Source organism: Nannospalax galili, unplaced genomic scaffold, assembly GCF_000622305.1.
Source record: "Nannospalax galili isolate Female #2095 unplaced genomic scaffold, S.galili_v1.0 scaffold1488, whole genome shotgun sequence".
NCBI classification, from domain to species: domain Eukaryota; kingdom Metazoa; phylum Chordata; class Mammalia; order Rodentia; family Spalacidae; genus Nannospalax; species Nannospalax galili.
The window spans coordinates 2827681-2848855 of NW_008358859.1; the positions used below are offsets into that span (position 1 = coordinate 2827681).

Consider the following 21175-nt stretch of genomic DNA (forward strand, 5'->3'; position numbering starts at 1 on the left):
CATGGTGGTGCACACCTTTAATCCCAGCACTTGGGAGGCAGAGGCAGGTGGATTTCTGTGAGTTCAAGGTCAGCCTGGTCTACATAGTGAGTTCCAGGCCAGGTGGAACTACAGGGAGACCCTGTCTCAAAAAAAAAAAAGGTATTTATGTTCTAATAGCTTTTTGGGGAAGGGGGCAAGGGTCTCACTATGTAGTACTGGCTAGCCTGGAACTCAGAGACCTACCTGCCTCTGATGCAATTAAGGTGTGCACCACCACACTCAAGGCTTTTTATTGCTTTTAAATAAAGGCCTTACACATTATTTCTCATGCTGCAAGAAATCTTTAATACTTTCTATTGCCACTGTAGACAACATTTTAAATCTCTTGTGTTTTCTATTTGGTTATCCTATGTCCACAGAAACACCACTCATTTTCAATGTTTCAACCATAGTAATTTTCCACATATTCTTACTTTTGCTAATAGTCTCTGGGTTTTCTATACAGTTAAATAGATCATGAGTCATAAATTCCTCTTTCTTTCCATCCTTTGTATCACATACCCACACATGCATACACAGATGCGCACATATTCTTTGCTCAACTAGGGTTATGTAGAACTGGATGCAATCAGAGTGGGTGTGCGTACTTTGCTCCTTAGCTTAGGTACTTTTAATTTTAAGAGCTTTACTTCTAACTAGGAGGTAAGTGTTTGGGGCAGTTACTCTTTTTCAGATTAAGGCCCTACTATTCCTAGTATAAATCATCATTCAAAGAACATTGTAATTTATGCAACTAGAGAACTAACCATGTTTTAGTGCATAATACGTAGCAAATTATTCTCCTAGCTGAGCGTGGTAGCACGTGTTTGTAATCCCAACACTTGGGAAGTGAAGGAAGGAGGATCAAGAGTTCAAGATTGTGATGGTTTATACTGATTATCAACTTAAATCTAGAACCACGTGGGAGAAAAGTCTCTGGGCATGCCTGTGAAAGATTACCCAGCTTATGTTAAGTTAGGTGGAAGGCCCATTTTAACTATGGAGAGCACCATCCCATGGGCTGGAGTCCAGGACTAAGTAAAAAGAGAAAGTCAGCTGAGTACTAGCACTCATGTCTCTGCTTCCTGCTTGTGGAGACAGTGTGACTGCCACCTCAAGTTCCCGGCACTGTCACTTCCCAGACGCAAAGGACTGTACCCTTGAACTGTGAGCTCAAACAAACTCCTCCTTCCTGAGGTTGCTGTCATCAGTGGTTAAGAGGACTTGCTGTATGTATAATCATGAGGACCAGAGCTTGGAATCCCAGCAACCATGTGACAAGCCAGGCATTCTGTAAACACCCATGGCCCCAGCTCTTAGTTGGGTACAGTAGGATCACTGGAGCTTGCTGGCTTACAGCCTAGTTGAGAAAATGTGAGACTCTGCTTCGAAAGGGGAACAACAGACAGCATTAGCATCTTTTCTGGCCTCTCTCTACACATACATGTCAGCATACACTCACATAGACAGACACATTCAAATGAATGAATATTAAAAGAGAGAAAGAGAGAGAGAGCAAGCCAACAAGACAACTCAGCAGGTAAAGGAACCTGCCACCAAGTCTAAAGACCTAAATTCAGTCCCTATGACCCACATGGTGGAAGGAGCCAACTCCACAGCACATGTATTACCCACACATGTATACCCGCACACATAACAAACACAAAATAAATTCTTAAAAAAAGATTTCATTTTAAATTATCTGTATGTGTATCTGTACAGCGCCTGTGGATGCCAGAGGCATTGGATCCCCTGGAGCTGGAGTTACAGGAGGTTATTAGTCACCTAATTGTAGGTGTTGGAAACTGAACTCGCGTCCTCTGAAAGAGTACTGGAAGCTCAGCCATCTTTCCAGCCCCACAAAATACAAATGTTAAATGTAATAGAAAAATAAAAGATGGAATAAAAAAGATGGGAATTAAAAAAAAATCAAAAAACAAAAAAACCTTCCTTGAATGTGAATGTGCCAGTGACCTTGTAGCTAATACCATTTGGTAGGAGTGATGCTGATGGGCTAGAAAGATGGCTCAGTAGTTTGAGTACTGTCTATCCATGGGGCTGGAGAGATGGCTCAATGGTTAAGAACACTGCTTGTTTTTGCAGAAGACCAGAGTTCGAATTCCAGCACCCACATGGCAGCTAACAACTGTCCGTAACTCCAGTTCCAGGGGATCTGACAGCCTCTTCTGTCCTCTGCAGGCATTGCATGACACGGGTACACTTACCTACACGCAGGCAATACACACATACACATAAAATAAAAATAATAAAATATGGGGAAATTAAAAAAAAGAGTACTGTCTATTCTTGAAGAGGACTTGGGTTCAGTTCCCACTACCCATGTGGCAGCTAATTAACTGTCAATAACTCCAGTTCTAGGGGAGCCAATGTACTCTCTGGCCTCTGCAGGCATTGCATGCACATAGTGCAATTATATACATGAAGGCAAAACACAACAGATTAAAAAAAAAAAAAGTAGCAACAATTGAAAAAAAAAATGATGCTGACAACTTTTGTTTCGGCTTTCTGAGACAGGGTCTCATTATGTAGCCCTGGCTGACCTGGAACTTGCTATGCCCCTGGTTGGCTGCAAACGGAGAGATCAGCTTGCCTATGCCACCCAAGTGCTGGGATTAAAAACATGCGCTACCATGCCTGGCAACTTTTATTTTTATGAGTGAGTATGTATGTATGTATGTATGTATGTATGTATGTATGTATGTATGCCATGTGTGTGCAGTGCCCAGAGGTCAATGGAAGTAGTCAATCTCATGGAATTATAGTCACAGACAATTATGAGCCATCATGTAGGTGCTGGTGAGCAAATGCTCCTAACCTCTGAACTATCTCTCCAGTCCCAGCTATAACCTTTTTTTTTTTTTTTTTTTTTTTTTTGAGACAGGGTCCTGCTGTGGAATTAGGAGGCAGAGGCAGGTGGATCTCTGTGAGTTCGAGCCTGGTCTACACATCGAGTTCCAGGCCAGCTGGGACTACAGGGAGACCCTGTCTCAAAAAGACCAAAAAAAGAAAATGTTTTAGGGGCTAGAGAGATGGCTCAGTGGTTAAGAGCACAGGCTGCTCTTGTGGAAGACTTGAGTTCAATTCCCATCACCCATATAACAACTGCCTGTAGCTCTAGTTCCAGGGGATCTGACACCCTCTTTTGGCCTCCATGGGCACTGCACAACACAGGTGCACTTAAATGCATACAGGCAATACACTCAAAAAGAGCAGGCAGTAATTACTATTTAGCAAAAAACAAAGCAGAGAACTGAAGATCTAGCTTGGTGCAGGGCACCTGCCTAGCAAACATACACAAATGAAGCAAAAACTGTCTATTCTAGTGTTAGGGACAAAAGGGCAACAAGGGGGACAGCAAGATGGTCCAACAGGTAAAGGCACTGGCTGGCAGTCCCAGAACCCACTTGATGGAAGGAAAGAACCAATTCCTGAAAGTTGTCTTCTGACTTCCACATGGTCACCTCGGCATGCACTTACACATATACAAAATAAATGAATGAGTCTTTTTTAAAATGGAAGGCAGGGGGCTGGAGAGATGGCTCAGCAGTTAAGAGCACTGACTGCTCTTGCAGAGGACCTGGGTTCGATTCCCAGCACCCACATGGCAGTTACGAACCATCCTTAACTCCAGTTTCAGGGTCGCCCTTTTCTGACCTACATGGCACTGCACGACACGGGTGCACTCACATACATGCAGGCAATACACTCATACACATAAAAAACAAACACACACACACACACACACACACACATACATATATATATATAGAGAGAGAGAGACAGAGACAGAGACAGAGAGAGAGACAAGGTCTCCCTGTAACCGCAGCTGGCCTGGATTCACTAATGGAGACCAGGCTGGCCTCGATCTCACAGAGATCCGCCTGCCTCTGACTCCCGAGTGTTGGGATTAAAGGTGTGCACCCGGCTTAAAACATTTTTTTTTTAAAAAATGGAGGGCAACAGGGGTCAGCTGTCAGATGGTTCTGGTGGAAAACCTTCCCCTCCATCCACATCCCCTACCCACAACAGGTGAAAAAAAGCCTAAAATTATTTTGAATTAAAATCTTTTAAACATAGGATCATACCTAGCTTAGCCACACATTTTGAAATTACTGTAGTACATCTACGAAGATGTTTATATGTGTGAAAAAAGAAATGTTGAGCAGCAGAGCAGTCTGACAGTTTCCCCCACTTAGCCAAAATGGTCTTTAAAAACCAAGAGGTCCTGCCTACACGTATAAATTTAAAACAAAATTTTAGTTCAGACAAGAATCAGAATTCACATAGGTTTTTGGGAGAACTAGTCAAAAACAAACAAGAAAAAAAATATGCTATGGGTATCTTCCAAAGCCCCATCAATGCCACAAATTAAAATCTGCACATTTACATCTCAAAAATCTCTATCATCAAAACAGCCAGCTAGAGTCACTGACTGGAACAGGAAGCTAAGGCACATAGAAGGGGAGTCAGCCAGAACTGCCTGCAGAGAGTGGGGTGGGCCAGTCACCCTGAGGAACACTTGGCCATAGGGTTCTTTTGGTGCCCAATTGGTTTGGTGATTTGCATTTTTACACAGACTCCAGGAATGATGAGGCTGTGCTGGTCATTACAGACCTGCCTTTTATGTGACCCAACTGTGAGACTCTCAGGGCCTGGCCCAGAAGAAGCAGGGCAACTTTTCTCACAAGAGAAAGAGACTGAGACTCTGAGCCATGAATCAATCAAATTTTGATTACAGTGCCCTCTGCTAACTTCCAAGTCGGCATCTCCAAAGCACTATGACAAAGGGATCATATACACTGTGCTTCATCATTGTGAGCTGGCCAAGGAATCCGACTGTGAATAAGGAATTTTTATGACAGCAAAATCCCACTTTCCTTCCATGGAAAGTAAACACTGCATTCACCAGAGGCTCTGGGGGGCGTGGGGGTGAGGGACCACCTGTGAGGTCACCCTCAACTTGATGGGCCCATGCAGCATGGTATCTTGGTCTCTTCACATGTGCGGTAATACCAACACTGTCCAGGTACACAGGGTGTTGGGGAGACTATGAAAAGCTTTCTGTAAAGCTCTCAGGTGCTAGGATAAAAAGAGCTATAAATACGAGGTCAAAGCAGTATTTTTAAAAAACATTCTAGGCTGGGCGTGGTGATGGATGCCTTTAGTCCCAGGACTTGGGAGGCAGAGGCAAGTGGATCTTTGTGAGTTTGAGGCCAGCCTGGTCTACATAGTAAGTTCCAGGACAGCTGGGGGTGCAGAGAGACCCTGTCTCAAAAAGACAAAAAGAAAACAAACACCCCAACATTCTAAAGCTGTAACCACCTTTCTTTTGAAATGGAGAAGCACAGGGAGACCGAAGGAGCACCACTGTTTGCTCACCGTGCTCTGGAAGCCTCCTCCCTCCACCTGGCAGAGTCCCAAAGAGGTTGTCCACCACAATATTAAACTTGACTAACAAAATCTCAAGTTTTACAGTCAAGTACGGAGGCCCACAGCAGTAACCCCAGCACTCAGAGGCAGGAAGAGGGAGAGTAAAGAAGCTAGCCTGGATTACGGAGCCGGATTTCTTTTTCTCAGTTTAAAAAAGAAACAAAAACAGCACGTTGTGCGGTGGTTTCCCGGGACACCTGGAGCAGAAGCAAAGGGAGGGAACAGCGCACACACACACACACACACACACACACACACACACACACACACAGCTTTCCTCCTGTGTGAAAGCACAAGGCAGCCTTGTGAGGAAAAACAAACGTGCAGAGAAAACGCTTCTCCTTGTTCCCTCTACCAACCAGCTTGGCACAGTGAGTCCACTAGGCTGCGGCAACTTGCACAACAACATGCTTAACCTTGGCTTGGTCCTCCTCCTTAGCAGGGAGGCACAGGCGGGGCCAGGGGGACCAAAATTAAGCTTCCGAGAAACAAACTTAATCAAAGCCCAGCAGTAACAAAGGGCACCAGAAACATTTCTACTGTATCACATCCCACAGGCTGGCCAAGAGCCCAGAATTTTCATTACAACTTTTCAAACAGAGGGAGAAAAGGAGGAAAAAATATTTCACAAAAGCATTATCAAGGCCGCAACCCAGGATGCCCCGCTGCACAACCAAAATTTGTGAGAGGTCAGCTTTTCAGGGAGTCAAAAACCCAGCATGTGGAAAGCAGCAGGCCTTTTATATGGTGGGAGGGGTTCTTAAAACCACTACTGTTTTGTACTGAAGTCTCCAAGCTTCACAGATCATTAAAGGTTTCTGAACCACAGAGAAAGGAGGGCAGAGTGAAGGAAATAAATCAAAAGTTCCTCTGGGATGCACAAGTGCCCACATGGAACACGCTTTCAGCACGAACATCCTCCACATTAAACAACAGGGAGGACTTTTCAAAATAAAAGCAGAAGAGATTCGTTTTGTTATAAGCAACATACTTTTTGGTTTAAAGGTTCTATGTGCTATAAATAAAAAGGATTCCTGCTGTGAGTGTGGGGTGGGCTGATGAGGATGTGCTAAGGGTATGGGGGTAATGAAAGAAAACCAGTGAACAAAAATTCAGACAAATGTATTCAGATGCCCCCAAACAAGTTAAGATACCTTGAGCTGTTGGGGAGGGGAGGGGAGGGGAGGGGAAGGGAGGGGAGGGGAAAGCAGGATGTCCAGTCCTTGTCGTCCCTTCCTTGAAGTCACTTTCTCACAACTAGAAAAGAATTCTCCCGCTTTCCTTGCACAACATACAGGTGAAGACCTGAGCAAACAACTCATGTCTTGAAGCGAGGACTTCCTATTTCAAAACAAGCCGGGCAGCTGAGCAGTCTGAGCACAGGCACAGCTCAGGAAACTGAAGACCTGTGGCTGAGTAAGTCGCTCTCACTAGGCCACCTACTCAGAGTGGGCAAGCACAGGACAGCAACCAGCTGAGGAAGAGGGGAGGAGCAGCGCAGCCTCCGCACCAGGGAAGGGTCTGAGACTGATCTGGGAAGAGCCCATTTGTTTGTGAGGCAGGCTAGAGCACTCTGGCACTCCAGTTCCAACCCCATCAGTGGATTTCAAACAAGAGCAGCAGAGAGAAGGCAGCATGTGGGGTGACTGCCACATACTCCCTCTGCCTGTCAGTATGGACAAGCGGCCTGAAAGACTGACTAGGGTCAAGATTCATCAGCATCAACAAGGTGCTGAGATCGAGTACTGAAAGTATGGTCTCTCTGGAAAGAAGCTGACCGGGCTGAAGCCTCTGCTCAGGTAGGTAGAGAGAGAGAGAGAGAGAGGGAGAGAGAGAGAGAGAGAGAGAGAGAGAGAGAGAGAGAGAGAGAGTGTGTGTGTGTGTGTGTGTGGTGTCAAAATGGTCCCAATGTCCCAATGACCAATAGTATGAGTAACTTTCTCATTGTGAGAAAACAAGAGCCGGGTTAAAAATGGTGAACTCAAGATATGTTCCTGCTGAAACTTCTGACCAAAAAACTTGGGAAATATAGCTGGCTGTGGTGGCACACACCTTTAATCTCAGCACTTGGGAGGCGAAGGCAGGTGGACCTCTGTGAATTCAAGGCCAGCCTGGTCTACATGGTGAGCTCCAGGACAGCTGGGACTACAGAGAGACCCTGTCTCAAAAAGACCAAAAAAGAAAAAAAAAGTATGTAATGGAAAAGTTTAGCTTTTTAGAAATGTATTCAAAGTTTTTGGTATTTTTAGTTAATTTTTGTTTTTTGTGTATGACTGTTTTACCTGTATGTATACAAGTGCACCCGTGTCATGCAGTACCTGTGGAGGCCAGAAGAGGACATCAGATCCCCTGGAACTGGAGTTACTGTCACCTGTTAGCCATCATGTGGGTGTTAGAAATCAAACCTGGGTCCTCTGCAAGAGCAGCCCAGGCTCTTGACCTCTGAGCATCAATCCTGCCCCTTTGGCGTTTTCTTTTTTTAACACTACTTCCTCTTCAGAATGTTTCTAGTCTGCACCAGTTCACTGATTCTCTGCTTCACTTTGTAAAATGAGCCACACTTTACAAAGGCCAGGCATGGTGGCACATGGTACCACTCATGAAGGAGAAGCAAGAGGATTGCCTAAGGCCAGCCTGGGCTGCATATAAGTTCTTGGCAAGCCAGAGCGACAATGAGACCATGGCTTACAACAAAGAAAACCTCAACCACGCAAACAGGTTCACTGGGTCTGTTCCTTTAGGTTTAACTCTTCCTCTTGTCCCACAAGCTCCAGATTCCCTCCCTTGGTAACTTAAAACCAGAAAATGTGATGTGATCCAATATACCCCACTAGCACATTTCCAAAATAGACATTTGTGGGAAGGAAGATCAGGGTCTGATCTTAGGTGGTATGCACCTAAATCAATAACTGCTAGGGCAACTTGGTGTATGTTGCCCAAGGCCTCTCAAATAATCACACACATAAAAGTCACCATTTCTTGCCAAACTCAAAAACCCAACTCCTGTACATGGGAACAAAGAGGTAACAGTAGCAGGCAAAACCACATAAATAAAGCATCCCCAAAGAAAGTCTTCATTTAATATTGTTCCAAACAACTTCAGAGGCATTCCACTCACACAGCAAAAACACAGAATAAAAACATTCCAGAGACTGTTTTCAAGATAATAAAATACCATATGATGGTGACTCACTAACAGACTGAAAAGGAAAAAAAAAAAAAAACCCCATAAACAGCCAGAAGTCTCAGAGCTACAGATCTACAGCAGGGAGCCTCCTCCTCACTCCCACATCACCTCCAGTGCCCACACCTCCATGTGCACACTAATGTTCTTGTGTGTGTGTGTGGACTCACATGATTATTTCAATTGGCTAATGGCTTACTCTACTGCTAAACACAATTATTTTATTCTTGACTGTCCCAATTAACCTGCTGAGAAAAATAAACAAATGGGTTTCAAACTTATAAATAATCTAGAACACTGTGCAAACATTAGAGCTGATTTATTGCCCACAATAGAGAGCGGAGGAAGGACAGTGTGGCACTAGCCTTGTGTCACTTGAGTTAAGGTGTATGTCCACTCTGGGGTGTCTAGGTTTCAGATGGTCTTAGGAATAGCAGCAAGCTCAGTTTGGAGCTACAGGAAGGCCCTCTCTCAAAAACAGACCAAAAAAAAAGAGGCAGCTGCACATGCAAACCAACACAGAAAGCAAAGATGAGGCAAACATTTCCTTTAAACACTGGGGTTTTCGATCATTACATTTCTGTGTTGGGCAGATCTCTAACTTCACTCACGCATTTCATTTTCAACAAACACTAAGGCACTGTGAGGGCACTAAAGGTGCCATCAAGAGGCCTTAAAATAAAGTTGAGCTGGGTATAGTGGCGCACACCTTTAATCGCAGCACAGTTGCACACACCCACATACCCATCTCAGAAGGTTTCTCCTGCTGTGCAACACAAGACATAAGACAGAGAATGTCTTTGTTTTGGGGGTTAGGAATGTCTTTCCCACTGGTAAACAGATGTGAATAAGACCATGGTTAATATTTTACCTTCCCCCAAATCATGCACTTTACTTTTATTCTAATTTCTGAAGTATCACAGGCATAACCTCAAGATTAAATGAACCAATTATTTAAGGACTATAATTTCAAAAAATTTAAAAACTTTTTTTGGGGGTCTTTTTTTGATCCAGGTGACCTGGAACTCACTATGTAGACCAGGCTGGCCTTGAACTCACAGAGAGCTAGCTGCCTGTCTCTACCTTCCAAGTGCTGGGACTAAAGGCATACGCCACCACGACCTGGGATAACTTATTTTAATACTAGTGTTTTAAAAGTGTATTTCCCAAACACCCACAAACTAGGTTTTTCTTCTTTTCCACACAGGGTCTCATCTGAATCACAGCACAGCCTCTACCTCACAAGTGCTAGGATTACAGTTGTGCACCACCCAGTTAGAAGCAGTGTTGGTGACTGAATCCACAGCCTCAAGCATATTAGACTACACCCCCAGCTCTGTAAAGCTAGGCTTTGGAGAATGGGTTCCCTGCTGGAGGCAGGGAATCTTAGCAAGTTCCAGGCTAGTTGGGACTACAGGGGAGACATGTCTCAAAAGAACCAAAACAAAACAAAATAAGCCAACTGGGATAAACTCACTGCCTAAGTTTAGTTCTTCAAACTTGTAAGTCTCAGAAGAGTAAAGACCCATTTATACCTTCTATTTGTTTTGCCAGCTAATAAAACTGTAGATCTTAAAAGTCCTAAATCTCCCCAGGTGAAAGTCATCCAGCTAAGTAAGCTCCTGAGTTTGGGGCTGGCGAGATGGCTCAGTGGTTAAGAGCACTGACTGCTTGCTGTTCTAGAGGACCCAGGTTTGATTCCCAGCACCTACACGCAACTGACAACCATCTGTTACTCCAGTTCCAGAATCCGACACCCTCTTCTGACCTCTGTGGGCATTGCACAACACGGGTGAACTTACACACATGTAGGCAATACAATCTTACACATAAAATATTAAAAAGAAAAAAGATCCTAGTTCAATTCTCAGAACTGACATGGTAGAGAGAACTGACTCCTGCAAGCTGTCCTCTGACCTCCATGCATGCACCGTAGCATGCACACATACACAAATATCTGCAAGAAAAAAATGTTTTTAAAGTTCAAAGCATTCTTGGTTTTAAATACAGTTTCTACAAATAATGCATCGTGTAAAATTAAAGCCCTTGTGCCATTTGAATTAATTCCCGTATGTAGGATAAGCCAAGGGCAAGCCCAAGACACACTGAAAACAGCAAATGTCAAGGCCTTTAGTTTAAAAAGTCACAGTTTTTGTTTGTTTGAAACAGAATTTCACTGTGTAGCCCTGGCTGGTCTAGAACTTCCCAAATAGACCAGGCTGGCAGGAAACTCTGAGATTCCCCCTGCATCTATCTCTGAGTGCTAGGATTAAAGGTGTGTACCACACACCTGGCAAAAACTCACAATTTTTTAAAAAATGTCTTTTCTTTCCAGCATTGGCTCTAACTACCATGGGAATTCCATAGTTGTTTCAGTTACACAGGGAGTCAGGCACTCTTTCTTAGATTATGTTAAAACTGGACCAGCTGGCGTGGTGAGTACACCTGCAACCCCGGTATTTCAAAGGCAGTGGAGAAGGAGCTCCAGTTCAAGGTCAGCTGTGCTACAAAGTTAGGAAACCCTGTCTCAAGAAAGGAAAGAACATGGAAAAAACAAAAAACTCTGGAGTACTGCACAGTTAAACTATTACAATTTAGACCATCAAATTTGTTACATTCAAAGGCTAGGCATGGTGGAGCAATTCTGTAATCCCAGCACTCTGGTAGGCTAAGGCAGGAAGATGCAACTTTGAAATCAATCTGGGCTACATAAAGAGACCTTGTCTCAAACACAACAAAAACACAAACATACAGAGTACTGACAGGTTGGAGTTTTGGCTGCATTTAATGGAAATAAACCCTCAGCACAGGATCATAGTATACTTTGCTGCCAAAATGCAGTGCCTTGAATGGAAAATTCCAGTTAGTATCTACACAAGGTAAGTTATCACAAGAAACAGTATGGCGCACACACACACTTCTCTCCTTTTAACCGCTTTACTAATCCCTCAAAGTACTTAGTTTCTTCCTATTAGGGGAGCTGGTAAAGTAAAACATCACTTGAAAATAATGCAGTAGTAAAGAATATGTAAACTTTAGCCAGTTGTTGGGGTACCTGCTTTTAACCCCAGCACTCCAGAAGTAGGGGGAAATCACTGAGTTTGAGGCCAGTCTGTCTATATAGTAAGTTCCAGGCCAGCCAGGGCTATATGATGAGACCCTATCTCTCCAACAAAACAAAACAAAACAAAACAAAGAATATACAAACTCCTTATCAGTAAGCAAGCACCAACCTTTCAAATAAAAAGAATGTTAGAGAGCTCAGAGTCCAGCCTAGATGTCTTACATATTACCACTGCAGGCCACAAGCTATTGAGGATAAGAATTTTTATGTAAGATGGGAGTTACAACTGTTTCTTTTTTTTTTTTAACATTTTACATACTATTTTTATTTTGTATGTATAAGTGTTACTGCCGGTATACAGGTAGGTCCACCCATGTTGCGCAAGATCCACGGAAGTCAGAAGAGGGCTTCAGATCATTTGAAACTGGAGCTGTGGACAGTTCTCAGCCACCATGTGGGTGTTGGGCCTGGAACCCAAGAACCCGGGTCCTCTGCAAGAGCATACAATGCTCTTAACCTCTAACCCATCTCTCCAGCCCCTTCTTTTTCTAAGGTTTAAATAAAATTTTGTTTTTATTTTATGAATGATTTGCCTGCATGTACTTAAGTGCACCTTGTGCATACAATGCCTGCAGAGGCCAGAAGAGTGTGTCAGATCCCCTGGAACTGCAGTTACAGATAGTTTTTAGCTGCCTTACCGGTGCTGGGAACTGAACCTGGGTCCTCTGCAAGAACAGTTAGTGCTCTGAATCACTAAGCCATCTCTCCAACCTTCCCCTCTTCTTTGTTTTCTTTTGTTTTTGAGACAGGGTCTCATTATGTAGTCCTGACTGGCTTGGAACCCAGAGGCTGGCCTTATGCACAGAGCTGCGCCTGGCTCTGGGATTAAAGGTGTACTTCATCATGCCTAGCGCCAGTCTCTAGTTTGGAACTGGAGTTACAGGTGATTGGGAACTGCCAGACATGGGTGCTGGAAACCAAAACTAGGTCTCTGGAAGAGTAGGAAAGAGCTCAGAAGTGCTGAGCCATCTCTCTCCAGACCCATAGTTGCATTTCTAAGAAAAAGAAAAAGAAGGGAGTGGGAGACGTAAGGAAATAAAGCTGTATTAAGAATTGAGACTGGAGAGATGGTTCAGTAGTTAAGAGTCCTTACTGTCCATGGAGAGAACCTGGGTTCAGGTCCCAGTATCCACATCAGGTGGCTCACAAACACTTGTAATTACAGTTGCAGGGGACCTCTGTAAGCACCTGTACACACATGGTGTACAAAAACTAACACAGGCAACACATGCACATAATAAATTCTATAATTGAAATTTTTTATTTATTTATTTTTTTGAGACAGGGTCTCCTTGTACCCCCAGCTGTCCTGGAACTCACTATGTAGACCAGGCTGGCCTTGAACTCACAAAGATCTGCCTGCCTCTGCCTTCCAAGTGCTGGGATTAAAGGCGTGCGCCACCACACCTAGGGGGCAGATTTTTTTGAGTGGGAAGCTAGTCTGGTCTACATAGCAAGTTCTGGGCCAGCAAGGGCTACATAGTGAGACCTTATCTCAAAAACCAAAGGATATGGGTTAGAGAGATGGCTCAGAGGTTAAGAGCACTGGCTGCTCTTGCAGAGGACCCAGGTTCAATTCCAAGCACCCACATGGTAGCTATTAATCATCCCTAACTCCAGTTACAGGGTATGTGATGCCCTTTTCTGACTTCTACAGGCATGCACACATAGGTGGTGCACTTACATACATGCATGTAAAATACTTATGTACATAAAATAAAAACAAATAATAAAAATAGATTAATAAAACTAAAATCAAGCCCCAACAGTAGCAGTTTTCCAGTTTAATTAGGACATTATTTTTAAGAATAAATGTGCAAGCCAGGCACGGCGGTGCATGCCTTTAATACCAGCACTCAGGAGGCAGAGGCAGGTGGATCTCTGAAATTCCTGGGGTGGTCTATATATAGATCCTGTCTCACAAACAAACAAAACAAAACGAAATCTGATACACCAAACAAAAGTGCAAGCAAGCTTGGGATTCTGAGATCTGTATCACTGTAAGCAGGAGGGTTTCTGAAAAAAATTTTTTTTGGTCTTTTTGAGACAGGGTCTCCCTGTAGCCCCAAATGTCCTGGAACTCACTATATAGACCAGGCTGCCTTGAACTCACAGAGATCCGCCTGCCTCTGCCTCCCAAGTGCTGAGACATGCCTGGCCCAGTTACCGTTTTTAATTGCGTATGTAATGCACTCAGTGTAAGTTATACAACACAGCACAATCAGCAGACAAAAACAATCAGCAAAGAAGATGGTTGGATCCGCAGCAATCATGGATCCACCTGGTAACTATATGGTTTACATTCACACATCAAGACCAGGCTGGCCTTGAACTCACAGAGATCCGCTTGCCTCTGCCTTCCAAGTGCTGGGATTAAAGGCATGCGCCACCACACCCATCGGTTTCTGAAATTTTATTCAACATGTGAATCACTCAAATCACCATTTTAATCTTTAAAAATGAAGATTTTTGCCTCAAGAAGTATGGAAAAGGGGGCCTAGGAGCTCCTTGGCAGTGGTTCTAACAACCTGAGGAGCTCCACTGCACAGTATGTGCACTAGGACAAGGTGAAAAGAGCTGCCTGTTCTCAAAGGCTTTAACCCCAAGTCCATACTTCCTTACATTCCTTATCTAGGGTTATAATCTGAATGAAATAAAACTTCATGCAAAAAGCTCATATTAAATGCTAGAGTCATTTTTAACTTCTTGATATTAACAGAATCTTGATTACTCATTCTTACAGCTGACAGAACATGCAAATGACATTCTGCCCAAGAACAGAAACGACACGCAGTTACATTTATTTCAACAGAATTCTACAAGAAAGGCAGTTAACAATGGTGGCTGATTTTCACGTTATCTACCAAATTAAAATTTTATTTTTTTAAAATATTTTATTTAAGCCAGGTGTGGTGGCACACGCCTTTAATCCCAGCACTGGGAGGCAGAGGCAGGCAGATCTCTGTAAGTTCAAGGCCAGCCTGGTCTACATAGTGAGTTCCAGGACAGCTGGGGCTACAGGGAGACCCTGTCTCAAAAGTTTTATTATTTTTATTTTATGTGTTATGAGTGTATTTCCTGAAGGTGTCAGAAGAGGGCGTCGGATCCTCTGGAACTGGAATTACAGACAGTTGTTAGCTGCCATATGGGTGCTTGGAATCAAACCTGGGTCCTCTAGAACAGCAAGTGTTCTTAAGTGCTGAGTCATCTCTCCAGTGCTCAAATTAAAATTTTAAATTTCCCAAACTCTTCTCATCACAAGAATTTTCAAAAACTAGCTGTCCCCTCATTAGGCAGCACCTTCTGAACACAGAAATGCACAAATAAAGGCAGGCTTTCATTCTCCTGTGTATTTACAACTCCCTGTTTTCTGTGAGTCACACTGTGGCCTCTCCCTCTGTCTGCTCGAGAGCTGAGCTTAACTGCTTTCCCTTTTCTTAAAAGCCTGCATTCATGCCAGGGAGTGGTGGCACATGCCTTTAATCCAAGCCAGAGGCAGGCAGATCTCTGTGAGTTCAAGGCCAGCCTTATCTACACAGCAAGTGTAGGTGTGGTGTGGTGGTACATGCCTTTAATCCCAGCACTCTGGAGGCTGAGATAGGTGGATCTGTAAGTTCAAGGCCAGCCAGCCTGGAGTACACAGTGAGTTCCAGACCACCTGGGGCTACAGGGAGATCCTGTCTCAAAAAGACAAAAGCAAACAAAAAAACCCCCAAGAATTCATTTTTCCTACCTACTCACTCTTTGAGGGTAGATCGAAATCACCCCGGAGTTGGGCTAGAGAGAGATGGCTCAGTGATTAAGAGCACTGGCTACAGTTGTGGGTTCAATTCCCAGCACCCACATGGTGCCTAACAACCATCTATAACTTCAGTTCCAGGGGGATCTGATGCCCTCTACTGACCTCTGCAGGCATTGCAATCATGGGTGCATGTGTACATGCATGCTGACAAACCACTTATACACATAAGAAAAATAAAATTAAAGCCAGGTATGGTGGTGCACACCTTTAATCCCAGCACTCGGGAGGCAGAGGCAGGTGGATCCCTGTGAGTTCAAGGCAGCTGGGGCTACAGGGAGACACTGTCTCAAAAAGACCAATAAATAAATAAATAAATAAATAATTAATAAATAAATAAATAAATAAATAAATAAATAAATAAAAACCCCAAAATCTACAGGGTATAATTCTAACCCAAGTTCTCCTGCATCAGCTTACACAACTTCCTCTGCACCAGGTCAGGTCCCTAATGGACATGTTTTATAATTTTCTGCTTCTCGGGCTGGGGTATGGCTGTGGTAGAGCTCTGGTCATATTAACATACCACCAGCCGTTTTACGTAATCTTTAGTGTGCTAATTGCCCCAAACTGAGGCTGAAGAAAAGAGAAAGGCAGAGAACATGTGCCTGCACCTTCCCTCTCCTGAGAGGCCACAACTCCAGGGTACCTCTTCCCCAGAGAGCTGGGGCAGATCAAGTGTCTTCTTGCTCATCTTCACTGTGTCTGTGACAAGAATAGCCAGGTCACTGCTCCATCCACACTCCAACGTGGGAGCGCTAGACAGAGCTGTACACAAAGGCTTCAATGCACAAGTACCTAGGTGCCGACCTTCCATTGGAATAACACCGTCCTCCGAGTGAAGAGGATCTATGCCACCATGGCTTGCGCCATCAACTCATGATTTTGTAGGAAATGGCAATGAATGTCAAAAAATAAAAATTATTTTGAAATCTCATGGTTCTATCCTAGTCATAAGATGTGCTCCCCGAAGGTAATTAAGATTTGACTCAATTTGGCCATTTTTTTTTCCAGGTACTTTAACATCAAAAGTCAAAGGCCATATAATTCTTTTACCCAGCAATAAGGTGGCAGCACTCAAAACAGAATCAAGAGCTGGGTGTGGTGGTACCCATCTTTAATTCCAGCAACTGGGAGGCAGAGGCAGGCAGATCTCTCTAAAATTGAGGCCAGCCTGGTCTACATAGCCTGTTCCAAGCCCTGTTTCAAAAAAGAAACAAAAAACCCCAAAACAAGTCAGGCATGGTGGCGCATGCCTTTAATCCCAGCACTCAGGAGGCAAAGGCTGGTGGATCTCTGAGTTCAAGGCCAGCTGGGCTACAGGGAGACCCTGTCTCAAAAAGGCCAAAAACAAACAAACAAACAAAACCAAACAACAATAACAACAAAACCACCACAATCAAGAGGCCTGGTCTGAAGGGCAGTAGCTCCAGGCCAGCCTGGAGTGGGACCTTGCCTTTGGCAGAAGGGGCTGGTTCCCACTGTCTTCTAAAGAGCTTGACAAGAGTCACATAACGTATGAACACTCAAATCCAATGTGGTTTAAAACAAACAACAGCCTTAGAGAGCAACAATAGGTAACCAATGCCAATCTCAGATGCTCTGTTGAGTCTGGTCATATTTTACCTATTAATTATACATTTTATAAATATATTAAAGAGGCAAACAGCTATGGAACAAGGAAGAAAGAGTTATCTGCACAACTGCAGTACTAAAAAGATCTGACTTGTAGTTACTCTCTTGGGTACCATGAGGTTAACATGTAATATCCATTCAACTGAACCTCTATAAACAGTTGGTTTTCTGTAATCACAGCCACTATTCCCACTTCAGTGGGCAGCAGCGTTCAGAGAAAAGCCAGACTTAACGCCTTGTATAATAAACACCCCAAACCTAAAGAGCTAGGAAAGCTGAGTAGGGTCTGGAATAAACCGGGAGGAAAGGGGTCCCACAGAGGTAAAGGCTTGTTCCCACCCAGGCACTGCTCTGCCCTTCCCAGTACTTCCAGTAAGAGAGAACAGGTAAGATTGAGGTTCCACCACAGAACAGCCCTGGGCTGAGGGTGAGGGGTGGAATGTAGCTCAGTAATAAAGCATTTGTCGAGCATGTCAGAGGTCCTGGATTTGATGGGGGAGGAGGGGGCATACTTTTCAATAACAGAGTATACAGATATTATCTCATTTAAATCCCCCAAACCATTCTAAGGGCTAGGAGTTATTACCCCATTTCAGAAAGTTAAATAACCTGCCTGAGGCCCACAGCAGGTGAGCAACAGGGGCAGAAACCATTACTTTGCTCCAGTACAGCTAACACACCCTGACCTTTTGGTAAGGCTGGGAGCACACATCAATTCTCATGCCAAGAACCACCATTTTAGAGACCGTACCTTCACAGTACTGGTCAGACTATGACCTGAACTTCCCACAGTATGGCTACGCAGACAGTGGTTAGAAGAGATCAAATGTTATAGTTACTGGCAAGACCAAGAATAGAAAGCAGGTCTGCTGACCCTTGCTCCTATGTCCAACCAGGCATGCTCTTTTGGATGTTAATGCCCTTCTTAAGTTTCAAGTCATTTGAGAATAGCAAAGAAATAAGTTAACAATCTGATAGAGAAGGTGGAAAAGTATCTAGATTACAGGGATTTTGTATAAAAAGGTTCATGACCACAGGATTTCTTATCAGGAAGCTCTGAACCACAAACTTTGGTTGGTACCTGCAAAATTTCTCATCTTCAGCAGCAAAAAAGAAAAATACCCTCTGTCCCCTCCCCTGCCCCACCTCCCCACCCTGTAATGATCAGCTTGGCCTTGTTGGCAGCTAAGGAAAATACAAGGTGAGGATCTCTCTCTCGGCTGATTAGAATACTTACAGATTTACCTACTACTAAACTCTCCTATTCAATCAAAGAAGAGCAAGATGACCCTGGAATGCTCAGCATCCACTGTTGCAAACCACTCTGTTTTACTCCAGTGACAGTGCCCATGTGACTTGAAGAGGCTGTAAACAGGGAGGGAATGTGCCAGAGGAGAAGGTAAAGCCATGAGTGAACTGTCTCAAGAAAGAGGTACCAGGCATGACAACCAGAAAGCCACCTCCCAGGGCTGGGCATCCGGGAGAAAGGCTGTCCACTAGGTCAGATCCTATGATAAGAAGGGACAGCTTGGAAGAGCACAGATTAGAAGAAATTGACTTTCTAATTAGGAAAACAGAAGAGAGACACCTTTTCCTAGGTTAAAGTTCAGGTCTGATGTTACTAAGGAAATAAAATGTTAAATAAAATTAAAGTGGACAGAGAACTTTGATTGCCTAGCATGCATAAGATTCCTCTCCCCAGAGGGAATGCAGGGATCTCCAGTACCTACCTCCCACACAACTAGGATTTTCATTTAATGCTTAATTGTACTACTGTTTGATTTTGAAGACATCAAGATAAAATTGTTGTCAAAAGATTTCTTGCATCTAGTTCTTTATACTTTACAGTTTAGCAGGTAAAAGACAGAAAATCTCAACACAGCAATGAGAAGCAGGGGAAAGCCAGAGCTAAAAGGCTGCAACCAGGTGATCACAACTTCAGGACACACCTACTCACTGGTATTTCTTCCCTTAGCTAGAACAAAGCTTCCAACTCAAGGCTTCAGCCAAACATTTTAAGTTTAAAAGTATGTAACAAACTTCAGGAGAACATGCCTTCACTGTTACATGCCTTTTTAAAACCTGCTCTGGAAAGGGCAAGAAAAATACACTGGTTTCACAAAGTTTTATTTTTCTAACGCATTCCCAGTGGCCCATTTCAGCACAATAAATGATTCCATTTTAATCTAACTGCCATTGACTGGAGTCATCAATTTATACTAGGCTGCATTTGGGATCCCAGAACCTTTCTCCCTCCGTAACCCACTATCAGGACCCTAGAAGTACCGTTTAAGTGTCTAGAAACAGTCCATCCTCTTTTTTAAAAAGAGAAAAAGAACAAAAAGAGGAAATCATTAAGTCCCAACAAGAAAACAAAATACCAAACCAACAAAACCCCGTCCCCACTTTTATGATTAATAGTTTGCCACTTCCTAAAAACCAACCCAAAGTGTAGGCAGATTAAATATCACAACCCTTCTCGCAGGTCTAAGGAGTACTTCCGGTTACAGGGTCAAGCAGAAAGCCTCAAGCAGGGTGAGGTGGGTGGTCTTCCCCATCTTCCTCCCCCACCTCTAGTAGGCAGGCAATCATAGGTAAATGAGACTGCACCCTTTCAGCAGCAACTTCCGGAAACCACAGGGAAGTCTCCTCAGAAAACCCTCCCACCAAGTTTATCAGAAGCATTTCTCAGCATTTGACCCTCAGCTTTTGATATCAAAGGAATTTTTCAAAGCTCCACTTAAACGACCAAGAAAAATCCTTGTTCATTGAAAACAAACATGTGCCGTTGGAATATTAAAGACTTAAAGTATTCTTCTAAAGCACAAAACACTAAAGAATTGGGGGGAAAAAATCCAGATTTCGAAGCTCAGTAAACCAAAACCTCTTAATTCTATCCTCTGGCCTGGTTGATGACTTTGACAATTACCAAATCCAAACTAGCCATAAAATGACATTTCCTGTTTCAGGCATTGGATTTAAAATTAGATGTTAACTCTCCAACTGTCCCTTCCCCAGCTAACTGTTCCCCCAAGACCTTCCTGTTTCTCTTTACCACATGATCCCAGGGGGATAAGCAGTGTGTCACTCCACCAGCTGAAATCACCAGCTGAGTGGAGTAAAGGAAGCAGCGCGAACAGGATTCTAGAGGCCAGCCTGAGTCTGGCACAGAGCGGGGTTGAAGGAAACCATTTCGTAAGATCAGATGCGGAGAAGCAGCAGGAGCCAGAGGAAAAAATCAAGTTACATAAAGTCCGATTGTACTCACCGTTTCCTTATTGGGAAGCAGCTCTTTTCTAATTCTGAAGAAGTTCTTGCCGTATTGCCTGAGTCCTTTAACGAAGCGTTTCTGTGACAAAAAAAAAAAAACAAAACAAAAAACCAAATGGGATGTAAAAACCAAAACCAAAACAGGATGTCAGCAAAGCAAAGCTATCTGCCATCAGCAGAACACCACCCACAGAAGTCTGCGTAGGGAGCACGGGCTGGGCCGGGGGATTTCAGCTGCAGGCTGGGACCTGCGGCACCGAGGCCCCTGGCCTTCGGAGCCCCGACCAGCGCAGCGCGCTCGGGAGAAGGACACCCGTGTTCGACGCTGAGCCGGTCCCCCCGACACCACCGAGTCCGTCCCCGAAGGTGCAAACAACAAACACTCCCCGCGTTCCAATAAAACAGCACCACTGCTTCTCCCGGAACGCGGCGGCCCGGCCCCTCTTCCCCTAGGGGCAGCGCGGGCCGAAAGGCCATCCCCGGCCCGGATCCACCCGCCGGGCACCGCCGCGAAGCCCTCGGCCGCCCCGCCTCCGGAGCACTCCACATAAAGACCCCGGCCCTCTCCGCCGCCGCGCGGCCCCCGCCCTGCCGCACTTTCCCGGCGCCCCAGTCTCCGCGCGCCCCACCTCGGGGCTCCGACCGATCGGGGCCACAGGTAAGCCAGGCCGCGCTGTCACTCGCGGCTCCA

At 44.4% G+C, this 21175-nt stretch overlaps 1 protein-coding gene across 8 annotated transcripts in view; it reads right to left on the reverse strand.

Annotated features, from left to right (window-relative positions):
* Rere (arginine-glutamic acid dipeptide repeats) overlaps positions 1-21175 on the reverse strand; it is a gene marked incomplete at its 5' end in the record, with an annotated part of 132223 nt that overhangs the window by 41304 nt on the left and 69744 nt on the right. For 7 of the 8 annotated variants that reach the window (XM_008822455.2, XM_017795423.1, XM_017795419.1 and 4 more), the window contains 1 exon segment: positions 20483-20563. In XM_008822455.2, coding sequence (XP_008820677.2) covers positions 20483-20563 — 81 coding nt within the window. 8 annotated transcript variants of the gene reach the window in all.